This window comes from Glycine soja, chromosome 14 (assembly GCF_004193775.1).
Source record: "Glycine soja cultivar W05 chromosome 14, ASM419377v2, whole genome shotgun sequence".
Taxonomy (NCBI): domain Eukaryota; kingdom Viridiplantae; phylum Streptophyta; class Magnoliopsida; order Fabales; family Fabaceae; genus Glycine; species Glycine soja.
Window position 1 is genome coordinate 36,094,836 of NC_041015.1, and position 12,357 is coordinate 36,107,192.

Consider the following 12,357-nt stretch of genomic DNA (forward strand, 5'->3'; position numbering starts at 1 on the left):
GTCAGGGACATTGGCAATGACAACGGGGCCTGAGGGTGCCTTTGCGAGACTGAGCGTGGGGGGTCAGGGACAATGACAGTCACGAGAAAAGAGAAGGCTTTTCAGTTTGAAAGTTTAAGTAAAAACACAACATCGGTTTTTTTAAAAAATCCGATGTTGACATAGGCTCGTTAACATTGGTTTTTAAAAAACCCGATGTTAACATAGAATCGTTAACATCGGTTTTTTTAAAAAAACCGATGTTGACATAGGCTCGTTAACATTGGTTTTTAAAAAACCCGATGTTAACATAGAATCGTTAACATCGGTTTTGACAAAACCGATGTTACCTACGTAATGTTAACATTGGTTTTCACAAAACTGATGTTAACGAGCCTATGTTAACATCAATTTTTTAAAAAACCGATGTTAGTAAACTGGTCTTAATTACAAGTATGCCATCGCATTTGTGTTAACATCGGTTTTTTCGAAAACCGATGTTAACCTAGCGATGTTAAATGTATAATTTTTAGTAGTGGGATCCTCATGTGAAGCTTCATTGAACATGTTTCTTTCAATCATCTAGAGGAACCCATGTTTGAATTCAAAAGTAATGTACCCCCTAACGTAGGGATGATAGTTAAATGTTGTTGGTTTCCCTCAAGTGAAGGTTAAGATAATCCATAAGGGTCTGTGTAGCATTTTCTACCTCAGTCATTGCTTTTTCTCGATGTCCTTTTCTTAGTCTACGAGCAAGTCTTTCTATCTCAGGTTCTTCTAATAACTTAAGCCTTTGGGACCTAGTTTGCATGTATTGCCAAGACAAGCAAAAGGGATCAAACATAATTAGTAGTGGAAAAAAATAAATAGAAATTAAATAAAGAATTAAATAACCACTATAAACAAAATTACTCAGTTAACAAAATTAATTACTTGGGAACTTCGCAACTAGTCCCCAGCAATAGCGCTAGAGACTTAATGCTTAAAATAATGGTGCACAAGGGCAAGCATATCCTATGCAGTAGTATCGATGACTAAAATACTAGATATCAAACCAAAGGACTGATTGTGTTCCCAAAATAATACATTTTGTAGCTAAGTAATTGAAGAAAGAATTTTAAATTAAGATATGATTGATGGGAAATTATCTAAAGAAAAATTGAATCTAAACAAGCAAGATAATATGAAAGATAAGATGAGATGGATATCCAAGGATTATGATTTAACACTAACCAATCCTAATTCTAACAAGATTCTTATGATTGTTAATTGTTGGTGTTCAAAAGTCAATTATTAGTCGTTGACGGTTGATGTACTAATTTAAACCAAAGGATGAAGAATAATGATGAGGGTGATTAATTAGTTTCCTAATCAACCTACCAGAGATTATCCAACCAATTAATTTGGTCATACAGTTTAGTATAAAACATTCTCTTAATTCTATCAATTACATGCAAATTATTATCACTATACAATCAATTAATTTTTAGAATGGTTGCTTCCAAATAGAAATTAGAAGCAATGAAGAGAACTAACTAATTGAATAACATCAAGAATCTCATTAAAATTAAGAAAGGTATTCAAGGTAGGTTACATCATAATCCCCGGACTAAAGACACTAGTCACTAATAATCATAAATACACTAGAAATCCTAAAAAGAAGTAATTTTCTCAATCGAAATTCAAGTGATGGGCCTGTTATGCTATAAAGAAGTAATCATAAATACCACGAGGGTTGAAATTCAAGTGAGCAATTTTCTCAATCGTGATCTCTATACTTCATTGGAGCTAAAGACTCTTACACAATGCTCTCGTTCTCTCAAAATTCACAAATTCGCAAAAGCGTAAAACAAACTAAAAACCCAAAGTCTAAAAGAATCTATTTATAGTCTCAATATAATTGATTGTGAGGGCGTTTTGATCACAACCATGATGGTTGATCAAGGCCGTGATGCATGGTCAAAGTCCATCTTTATCATGTTTTTGTTGGATTTTTAGTCTTTTTTCTTCAAATACTTCCTGATCACCTGTATAAAAAAACTAACCACAAGTGTAAGTTCTCCAACAATTTGTATCACAAATGCACACAATAACACAAAAAAACAATCAAAATCTGGTTTATGACACACTCTCTTTTACAATCATATTTGAATATTGATTTTATTTTTTCTTTTACAATGATGGGCCTGCTATGCTATAATTTGGTCCTCCGTTTTCTGAATTAGATATTGATATTCATTCCATACAGTTTGGATTCTTCATTACTTTTCGTATAAGCTTTTAGTGTTGAGCTATGAAGCCTAGATATGAGATACGATACGGATACGATATGACACAAATACGGAGATACGGCAAAATTTTAAAATTAAAGATACGATACGTCTTGGATACGTTAATAAAATATATAAAAAGTTATATATAGTTTCAGATTTTTTTTCTTTCTAAAACAGTTAGATTTTTCATTGGAATAGCTTCAAATTCATATTAAAAAATAAAACATGAAAAATCAGGACATAATATCAATGCTGCTTAGACTAGAAAATGATATGAAGCTTGAGATTTAGAATTCTGATATGAAGCTGCATGTTCAAAACAGAAGTAAAAATATGAAAAATGTGAACACAAAAGGAAGCAATTCATGGAAAAAAAAAGCAAGAACAAAGTAAAAAAAAAACAGAGGATACACAACACAAAAGCTTATTTTAGAAATAGAATTTAGAAACCAAATCATTATCATGTCATGATTTTTAATTGCATTTCATAACACTGATAACAGCAATTGTGCCTCCATTCCATTACAGCATAGTAGTATACATAATATATAGTTAATCTAGTAATCTAATATAAATTTGCCAAATTCATGGCAGGATAGCCAATTTACCCACTTGATTCATTCCACCTTGTAGCTCAATTCAGCAGCAAGTCATTACTTGATACATATTCAATTCATAATTAATTCAGCCTCATATGATACATAGTCAGCTTTGTAAAACAACAAATAACATAAATCATCATCAAATCAAGAAAACCTAAGGTTTATAACATGAGCAATAGCTGCACCATTAACACCCAAATGGAAAACAAACATGAATAAAGGATCCAATGCTATGTTGGTTACATCTCCTGTCACTAGACAAAACCAGAAATATAGCTTTCATAAGCAAAAAATGCAGTTTCTACCCTATTTCACATCTCCTAAGGTTCATATAATGATCACAATTTACAAAAGACATACTTGTGATCATAAGCAAAAAATACAGTTTCTACCCTATTTCACATCAAAAAATACAGCTTTCATATAAGTATTGGCTTTATACAATAGCCTATATCAAAGTATCATTACTAGTTAGAAATTACTAAATTATTGTCAAACTCTAATTGTTTCATTTTCTTCTCCCCCATTGCCATCATCTAAGAAAAGCATAGCTTCTAAATCTGGCTCATCAAGAGATAAATCTTTCATTTCAAGAACTCCAGCACTATCATCAAGTGGATCATGTACGGCTCCATTAATGTCCCACAATCTTGTCTCTCCTTTTTTATACCCTTCCTCTTTTCTAGACAAAAGCCTAAGATTAGAGTGCACAAAAACCAAATCTTCAGCCCTCTTTGGATCCATTTTGTTTCTCTTCAAAGAATGAATAAAGGAGTATGTACTCCAATTCCTCTCAGAGCATGAGGAAGAACATGGCTGCACTAGAAGCTTTAAAGCAACCTTTTGGAGTATAGGTGTAGAGGATCCATGCATCACCCACCAAGTTTTTGGATCTAATGCCCATCTATCCTCAATTGAATCAAATGAACCAAAGTCACCCGCACAAGATGAGAATTTAGAGAATTCTTCATAAACTTTTGTCCTAACATTAACATGTGGAAAATATATCTTAAGACATTTATTCCTTTGGCTAGAAAGTTCATCATCTCTATGAGGAGGAACCCTATTTGGAACCTCATTAAGCCAATTATCACTATAGTACCTATAAAAAAAATATATGTATACATTTTAGTCATACTATGGTTGAGAATGAGCTAAGCTAAGCCATACACATTATTGAAAAATTGATATAAAAATATTACCTTGGATTTAGAGAATGAGCTAAGCAAAGAAGTGGATTACAACTCTTACTCCACCAAGAATTAAGTATTTCATGAATAACTTCCAAGAAACTAGAAACTTCATTTTCTAGCACTTCATCATGCCTATAGATGGTTGTCTTCACCTTTTCTATCATAGAATCCCACATTTCATACACTAAGTGAAGATTAGAAGCATCGGTGTCACATATTTTAATCATGCTATATATAGGATCCATGAAAGAAAGGATGTAATGAACTTTATCCCACTATATATCATTCAAAATCAACTTTTTTACATGTGCAGCTTTTCTGACATCATCTTCTCTATAACTATTCCATTGATCACTAATGACCATATTTTGCAAACAACGTTTCAACAATTTAAATCCTTTTAATATGACTATCATAGAAGCAAAACGAGTTTCATCAATTGAAAGCACTTTAAGAGAAGAAAACTCATTAAAAATTGCTAATCTCATTGAATGAGTCATGATGAAAACCTTGATAAAAGAAGCATCGCCAATTACTTCAGCAATCCACCAACATTCATTGAAGACATTCTCATTACCATCAACATTATTTGCAGCACAAATGCTTTTCACTCCAAGATTCAAAGTATGAACCACACAAGGGGTCCAAAAAATATGAGGAAATTCAGCTTCTATCAATAACCCAGTTGCCTTACAAACAGAAGCATTATCAGTTATGACTTGGACTACATTTTGTGCCCTACCTCCTTGATTACATCCTTTAATAAGTCAAACATGTAATGTTTGTCCTTGTACTCCTTCGACCCATCAATGGCCTTTAAAAACATAGGTCCTTATTCATATATAGCCATGAAGTTTATCAAAGGTCTTCTTTGAGCATCTGTCCAACCATCTGCAATCAATGTAACTCCTTTTAAACTCCACAAAGATTTGATAGGTTGAAGCAACCTTTCAATATGAGACCTCTCTTGCTGTAAAAGACTAGTTCTCAATGCATTATAACTAGGAGGAAGAAACCCACTTAGATTACAGTTAGCAGCAAATGAATAAGAACTAACAAAATATGGATTTCTAGCAAGATGGAATGACAAGCCGGCAGAATAAAACATCCTTGCTATCTCTGCTCTAAGATGATTCCTATCCTCAATATTAAATGCACTCTCTATATTGCTTGATTTTCTTCTTTTTGGTGGTAATGTTGGTGGTGTTAGAGTCCTTTTGTCAGTAGGTAAAGGAACATTCTTAGACTTTAATCTGTTTTCAGCCTCTTTACAAACCCTCCTCAAATCAACCAAATATGCATCAGTAACTTTCAGACAAGTAGCAATTCCACTACCACAAATTCTGAGCAAATGTGCTTTAACCCTAGAGTATGAACTTTTGATAACTTTTTCACAAAAATTGCAACTCCACAGTCTATTACCACCCCCATCTCCTATCTTTTCCTTTATTGTAACGAATGACCACAGTGGAGCATGGTCATCTTGATATTCCAAAGATGCAAACATTTATGTTATACGAGACATCTTTCACAGCACAGCAAACACACCCACAAACAAGAAACAACAATGATGGGAACCGATGATGACGAGAATCGATGGCAACAAGAATGCTTGCAGAACTGCCAACAAAGAGAGCTGTTGAAGAAGAACCCGTCGTCGAGAAGAAGGCGTCGTTGAAGATGGCTTGCAAAACCATCAACGAGGAAGAAGAACCACGTTGATGCAGAACAAAATCACTTTGCAGCTTTGTTTTCAGTTGTCATGTAGTGTGGAGAAGAAAAGAAAATGGGTTTGAGCTTCGTAAGCATGGAGAAGAAGAGAAGCAAATGGGTTTTGTGAAATAATAAAGCTTCTGTGTTTAAAAATCATAAAAAAAAGGGGGTTAAACCTGGTAGCCGTATCTGAGCCGTATTGAAGTCGTATTGAAGCCGTGTCTAGCCTTAGGAAGTCGTATCTAAGCCGTATCCCAGCCGTATCTTGTATTTTAAAAAAAAAAAATTGGATACCTCTAGGATACGTATCCGGCCATATCCGTGGAGTATCAGTATCGGATACGGGTGCGACACCAACACTTTTCCTTTTTTCACGTATCCGGGCTTCACAGGTGTTGAGTTATGTTTTTCTCAAGATTCTCATGTCAGTTTAACTCAGACGTGAAATGTTTCTCTGGCTTTTTATTTCTTCGGTCTAAACTAATGGAAAAGTTGATAGCAGCGTCTAATGGTGGACCACAAGACATGTGAGTTATAATAGATGGATGTATTTACCCTCTGATACACTTCAACACCCTTCCGTGGAAGTTATGATAATAACATCTCATAATTTAACTTGTGCTTTGCAGTTTTTCCCTTGTCATATGCGGGCAATACTTTTAAACAAATGATACTTGCACAACTAATACAATAAAATGTACAATTAAGAGAGAAAGAGAAAAAGTGAGAAAATTTTGAATTCGAAATACAAAAATAATATGATAAAGAGAAATAGACACAGTTGTATAAATTATTGTATGAATAGAAGCTAAAGTATAGTATGAGATTTAAGAATTGTTGACTAGAGTATAATTTTAAATTCAATCTACTAATTATCCCAAAACTTGTCGACCTATTTCTGTCTATCTATCTACTCCAGTGTCGTGTCTTTACTTTACCTAAAAGAGTGTAGCAGCTATGGTAAAATGATTCTGTGCAAAACCTTGCTAGAAACAACATATAACACAATGTTTGCATATGTATGAGTTACAATTGTGGAGACCTAAAAGGTTGAAACCTTTTCCATCATAGAAGAAATTTAGACATATTTTGTTTTTTCTTTAGTGCCTCTCCACACTTTTAATGCATCATATGTTTCGCTTTTACTTGTACATTTACTAAACTTTTATGATTATTGGTTCATGATATAGGATGTGCTTTAGTAAAACAGCGAAATAAATTAGATCCAAATTGAAAAGGAAATAACGAGTTAATTGAATTAAAAATAGTTGATAAAACTATTTATTGTAACTCATAAGTATCAAAGGACGTATCACATAGGCAATTCCTCGATCATAACTTGGAATGTGATAACTATAATTATTTTTTTTAAATAATTATCACTTTTCAAATTTTCAAATTTATTTTAAATAATTTGTCAACCTAAAAGTTAGGATATATTATGTTTTTAGTCCCTAAACGTTTTAAGATTTATGTTTTTAATCTTTGAACTTTTAATTATGTCTTTAGTTCCTGATTTTTTTGTTCTTATTTTTCATCTTTTTAAGAAATAAAAATTAAAGATGAAAAAAAATTAAAAGAACTAAAAACAGATAAAAAAAATTCAAATACTAAAAACAAAAGGTGTAAAAACTAAAAAGATAATAAACTCTTATTTTATTTTAATTCTCATTTCAAATATTTTTATTATGAAGCTCATAGAAATATAAATGAATTTATATTATAATTTTGATGTATTTATACTCTAAAAATTGTGAGATTGAAAGAGAATATTAAGTGTTCTTAAACATGAGGGAAATAAAGAATAAATTCTAATAATTAAATTTCGGTTGCCAACAAATCGTAAGACTAAATATGATGGAAAAAAAAGTAAAAAATTATTATTATAGGCTCAAATACTACATGAATAACATTTCTAAAAATCTACAAGAAAGAGAAACAAATTTCTTTAACAAATAAGTTTATTTTAGTAAGAAAAAAAATTAAGTCACTCAAATAGGTGAGAAACTACCTTATCTACTTAGAAGTATTATTTTTTTATAGGAACTGTTTGGATAGTTTTGTTTAGAAGTACTTAGAGTAAAACAATAAGAAAAAATAAATAAAATTAGAAATCTCTATGCACTAAAATTAGCTTATGAATAAATTAATTTGCAAAAGCTTTTTAATTTAAAATATGATTTTTAACTTATGTATAGATTAATTTTAACTTATGGAAATATTGTTTTCAATTTTCTTTCTTATTTTTTTGTTGTATAAGTCTTTCCAGAGAAGTTTATCAAAATATGTCCTAATCATATATGTTTTAGAATTAGAATTATATTCGTTGTCGTCTGTTTCTTAGTAAAAAAAATTAAATTTTAGCCATATATAGAAATTAGAAAGGTTGAGTATGTGACTTATCCGTGCTTCAAGCGCAAGAAACATTTGGAGGGCACGTTAGATTAAATTATATGATTAATTAAATTATTTTATTAACGCGTCTTCTGACATTGATGCCATCTAGTAAGAAGTCTATAACTACATAATTGGTTCTTTGTCTTTTGAGGTAGCTACACAATTGCTTAAAAAAAACTATAACTACATAATTGTGTCATACAAATTTTGGTATACAAACTATTTTTTTTATCAGTTAATATACAAGCTATTTACATCTTCGTTTATATGAAAGTAACCATATCATATGAAGGAAGAATTATTATGAAGTGTAGAATCATCACTTGTCCATAATATTAATCGATCTCTGTATGGTATATATGTATTTAAGTTTTTAATTTAAGAGAAAAATTAATAATAGTTAATTGCATATCATCTAGAGATTCACCGAGACCATATGATTCGTGTTGGATCGTTTAATAATTTCTCTTAGGGAAGCCATAATACATGAAACTACACATTGGCTCTTCTCTCTTTGACTTTAGGTTGACTTTAGCTTGTCCAAGTTGTACAATCTCTGCAAAACAAATATATTCATAATAAGCACACAACAGGAAATTTCATGACCAATTAATATTATGTTTGGAAGCAGGAAATGAAGCTTACTAGAATACAATGCATATCCTCAAGAAAAGGCACAAATAGAGAAACCAGCATCTGCATGTTCTCCTTTAGGGTGTCATAGTTTTCATCTTCAGTTTTAAGAATATTTACGAATGTTTTACTTTCTGGGACCAGTCTTAGAGCCACCTGCAATTCCATATATAATGCAAACTTTTTGGTCACTATGCTAAATTTTGCTACACTTATTTGAAGTACAGATATTCATGAGGTCAAGAATGTGGTGCAAAAGTGGGCCACTATAAGTGGTTGTACTATATAGGTTAATTGGCATGCAAATCCTTCAACAACCATTGAATGGATTAAACAATAGTAGAAGAAAAACAATAAGTGGTTGTTACTCTGAAAGCAGCAGATGAAATCCATCCATGCCTCGGTTTTAAAGTTACATCATAAGCCTCTTCAACTACTTGCTCCATTCTCTTTTCAGGATCTTTTGCCAGTGTGTGTAACAACAACGAGGCGAAATCCAGGGTCCTTCAAATTAGCACAAGAAAAATGATTTTAGAGTCATATGGAATTTCTATATATTGTGATTAATGTGAGGAATAGCAAATATATTACATATTATATTAGATAAATTAATGTCTGTGGTTTTTCACCTAGTAAGCCAAACAAGGGCCTTACTGCAGCTTGACCCTTTCCTAGCATTGCCTTCTCTTGCTTCTGACTTCAATATCTCAACCAAATTCGAGTTCAATGAGGGATTTGATTCATGCATCAGTTCCAAGGTCTGCAACGAAACAGAATTCAATACACAAGATAACTAATAATTGATAATTGAGTGATGATTACCAAATGTGCATCTATGTGTCAAGAATCAACCAATCTTTACTTGATAGGTAGAAGTTTTTCAATTTACGGAAAAAAAAATTAATAAATCTTGTTTACATGTCATGTGAACATAAGTAGAGCTCAGATAGTATGGAACCATCTAATAATTTCTCGTTACAACTTGGAGTAAATAAATTAACTTCGTGCAAATAACCAAGAAGTGCAAAACTTGGAAGACAAGGGAAATCGTGAGGTGATGAATTGTGAGATATTGCTCTTGGCTTTTCCTTTTACCTTAATATTCTGGTACACGTCTTGTCTCATAACAGTCATTGTTGGCCCTATCTTATCTGTTAGACGCATAACAACAATGTTTTAGGTGTCCCAACACATTTACATTCATCACATTAGAACAACAATTAAAGAGATCAAGTGAGAAATCAATAAACTCACCAAGAACTTGAAGAACGAAGTAACAAACAGAGAGAAAAGGCTTAGTGGGGATGTGGGCAGACCCGTGATTTTCACCAGGTTTAACTATGGTCATCGTAGAAAGCTCTTCAATGGCTGAACCTATCTCCGACTTCTTCTCCATTTCTCTCCTAGTGCTCTTCATTTTTGTTCCCTTCCTTCTCCCTCCGCCCTCTCCTGTTCAACAATGCATATTATATATATACACATGTTTGTGTGCGCCAGCACACATCTGGGGGGGTTCTATATCCAATACTTTATTATTAGACCTTTTGTAGAATGGACTTCCATCTATATTTAATTGTTTTATGGAAAATGATGCATATAGACATCTAACACTAGTTGACAGTTAGTTAGTAAGAAAGAGAGAAGTGGAAATATAATATCACGTATTTTTTTTAAAAAAAAGACAGACAAATTAAAAAAAAGGTATAATTATACTTTTCTCCTAAAATTTCACAATCTCATGAATTTTTTCTTCACTTTTTTTGTGAATTCTGTCCCACGATTTATAAAACAACATCGCGAATTACCCCAAAAAATAAAAAACTGTCACTATTAAGATATTTTGTGCCAATTTTTCCTTTAAGCTGTACGATTAAGACAATTTTGTGTCAATTTACTAATTATGGCAGTTTTTCTACATGGGAACCAAATTCTTGATAATTTGTAGATCGGAGGAGGCAAATTTTGAAATAAAAAATAGAAAACAAAATTTGCAAGATTATGAAATTTTGGAAAAAAAATACAATTCAGCCAAAAAGAAATGATGAGTGTCAATGATATATTTTTCTAATAGATACACCTTTTTTTGTATACAATACTGGTAACAAAATTGAACTTGAGACTTTATTGTTTGGAGGCATAACATCTAAATATAACTTCTCTTATTTGCAAATAATCAAATAGTATACATACTCATACAAAGATGCAATAAAAGAGAGAAAATGTAAAATTTTGATCAAGTGGCTTGTCGAATGAATGAGTAAGCCCCACTAATATATTGTTCTTAGAATCCAAAATTTATATATATATATATATATATATATATATATATATATATATATAAAAGATTAAATTACATATTATCAAGATTGTTTGTGTTATATTTTATTAAAATTGAAAATTATAAAAAAATAATTAAATTAATAATATTTTAATATATTTTGAAAAAAATATATTATATTGATTTTAATTTTTATAAATGAGATATCAAATATTTTTAGATTAATATCAAATTTTGTATATATAATTAAATTAAAAATTATTGAATAATGTAATCTTTAGTCAAAATTGTAATTGTAATTTGATCTCTTCTCTTTGTATATTGCTTTGCTAATTTTTTCTCTTATCGTAAACAAAATTTATATATATATTACACTCAATTCTTATAAAAATGATGGAAGATAGTAATATTTTAGACAATCAATTCCCTTTGTAAAACCATTGATGGTGACCATATATTTGAACAGGAGCGTTATCATGCATCTATCCTTCCAGTGTTTTGAAAACGGTGTGAGGAATAAATAATACCCATGTAGCTAGGCTGCAAACCTGAAATTGACAAGGCTAAAATTCTATTTCCATAATCATCATATGCCTCGTTAATTATTACTTTAGTTTTTTTTTTCAGGTCTATTTCTTAGAATTTACTCTTTCTGTTTTCTTGAATTTATCTGTTAAAATTATAAAATGACAATCAGATTAAAAAAAAAAAAAAAAGCTAACATGTCAATTGAAAGGAAATAAAAAGAGCAAAATTTACATATCTTGCGACATCATTCATGGGGCTTTGCGTTAGAACTGAAAATTAAAATTGTTTGAAGCAACAGCGGTGCTATTTGGTGCGGAAAAAAACACAAAAATACGAACTGTTAATTAGACGACTATCTATGTTTTAAGTAAATTTATTATTTCAAAAAATAAAAATATCAGTATTGATATATGGTAGAAGACTAAAATGACTTAATTATATAATTGTTTCTTAGTTAAAACTAAAAGTCCAATTCAGTACTTCAATTATTAAAAAATTCAATTAAATCCTCTAATTGTAAAAAAAAAATAGTGCAATTGTATCCTTTTCGTCAATATCTTTGTTTGATTGACAAAAATAGAAATTTTGACATTACTTTTTAATATAACTAATGTAAAACACGATATTTTTGTATCTGTATGGGGGTAGACATGTAACTTTCCTTCTTTCTTGTGTCTTTTTGTATGGCTTCTTCCTTCGCAATATACTACTCGGCACTCCAAAGAATGGGTGTAAAAGACACTCTAACACCTAAGTAAAAT

At 31.0% G+C, this 12,357-nt stretch overlaps 2 protein-coding genes across 2 annotated transcripts; both read right to left on the bottom strand.

Annotated features, from left to right (window-relative positions):
• Window positions 1-3,346: 3,346 nt before the first annotated feature.
• LOC114384033 lies at window positions 3,347-4,223 on the bottom strand. The gene is made up of 2 exons (XM_028343716.1): window positions 4,057-4,223; window positions 3,347-3,956 (listed from the first exon to the last, which is right to left on the bottom strand). Exons 1-2 carry the CDS (start codon window positions 4,221-4,223, stop codon window positions 3,347-3,349), a joined length of 777 nt encoding a protein of 258 aa, XP_028199517.1.
• A 4,139-nt stretch (window positions 4,224-8,362) lies between these two features.
• LOC114384574 (glycolipid transfer protein 3-like) lies at window positions 8,363-10,251 on the bottom strand. The gene is made up of 6 exons (XM_028344275.1): window positions 10,045-10,251; window positions 9,886-9,941; window positions 9,420-9,550; window positions 9,159-9,294; window positions 8,803-8,946; window positions 8,363-8,713 (listed from the first exon to the last, which is right to left on the bottom strand). Exons 1-6 carry the CDS (start codon window positions 10,205-10,207, stop codon window positions 8,678-8,680), a joined length of 666 nt encoding a protein of 221 aa, XP_028200076.1. The 5' UTR covers window positions 10,208-10,251; the 3' UTR covers window positions 8,363-8,677.
• Window positions 10,252-12,357: the final 2,106 nt, after the last annotated feature.

What these genes read in the sequence shown, in the direction of transcription:
- LOC114384033 (XM_028343716.1), bottom strand. Translation starts at nt 4,223, where the DNA reads ATGTGGGATTCTATGATAGAAAAGGTGAAGACAACCATCTATAGGCAT. An exon ending in GCTCATTCTCTAAATCCAAG is followed by an intron (nt 3,957 to 4,056) that starts GTAATATTTTTA and finishes TTTTTTTTATAG; the next exon opens with GTACTATAGTGATAATTGGC.
- LOC114384574 (XM_028344275.1), bottom strand. Translation starts at nt 10,207, where the DNA reads ATGAAGAGCACTAGGAGAGAAATGGAGAAGAAGTCGGAGATAGGTTCA. An exon ending in CTTCGTTCTTCAAGTTCTTG is followed by an intron (nt 9,942 to 10,044) that starts GTGAGTTTATTG and finishes TGCGTCTAACAG; the next exon opens with ATAAGATAGGGCCAACAATG. An exon ending in AGGATATGCATTGTATTCTA is followed by an intron (nt 8,714 to 8,802) that starts GTAAGCTTCATT and finishes TTTGTTTTGCAG; the next exon opens with AGATTGTACAACTTGGACAA.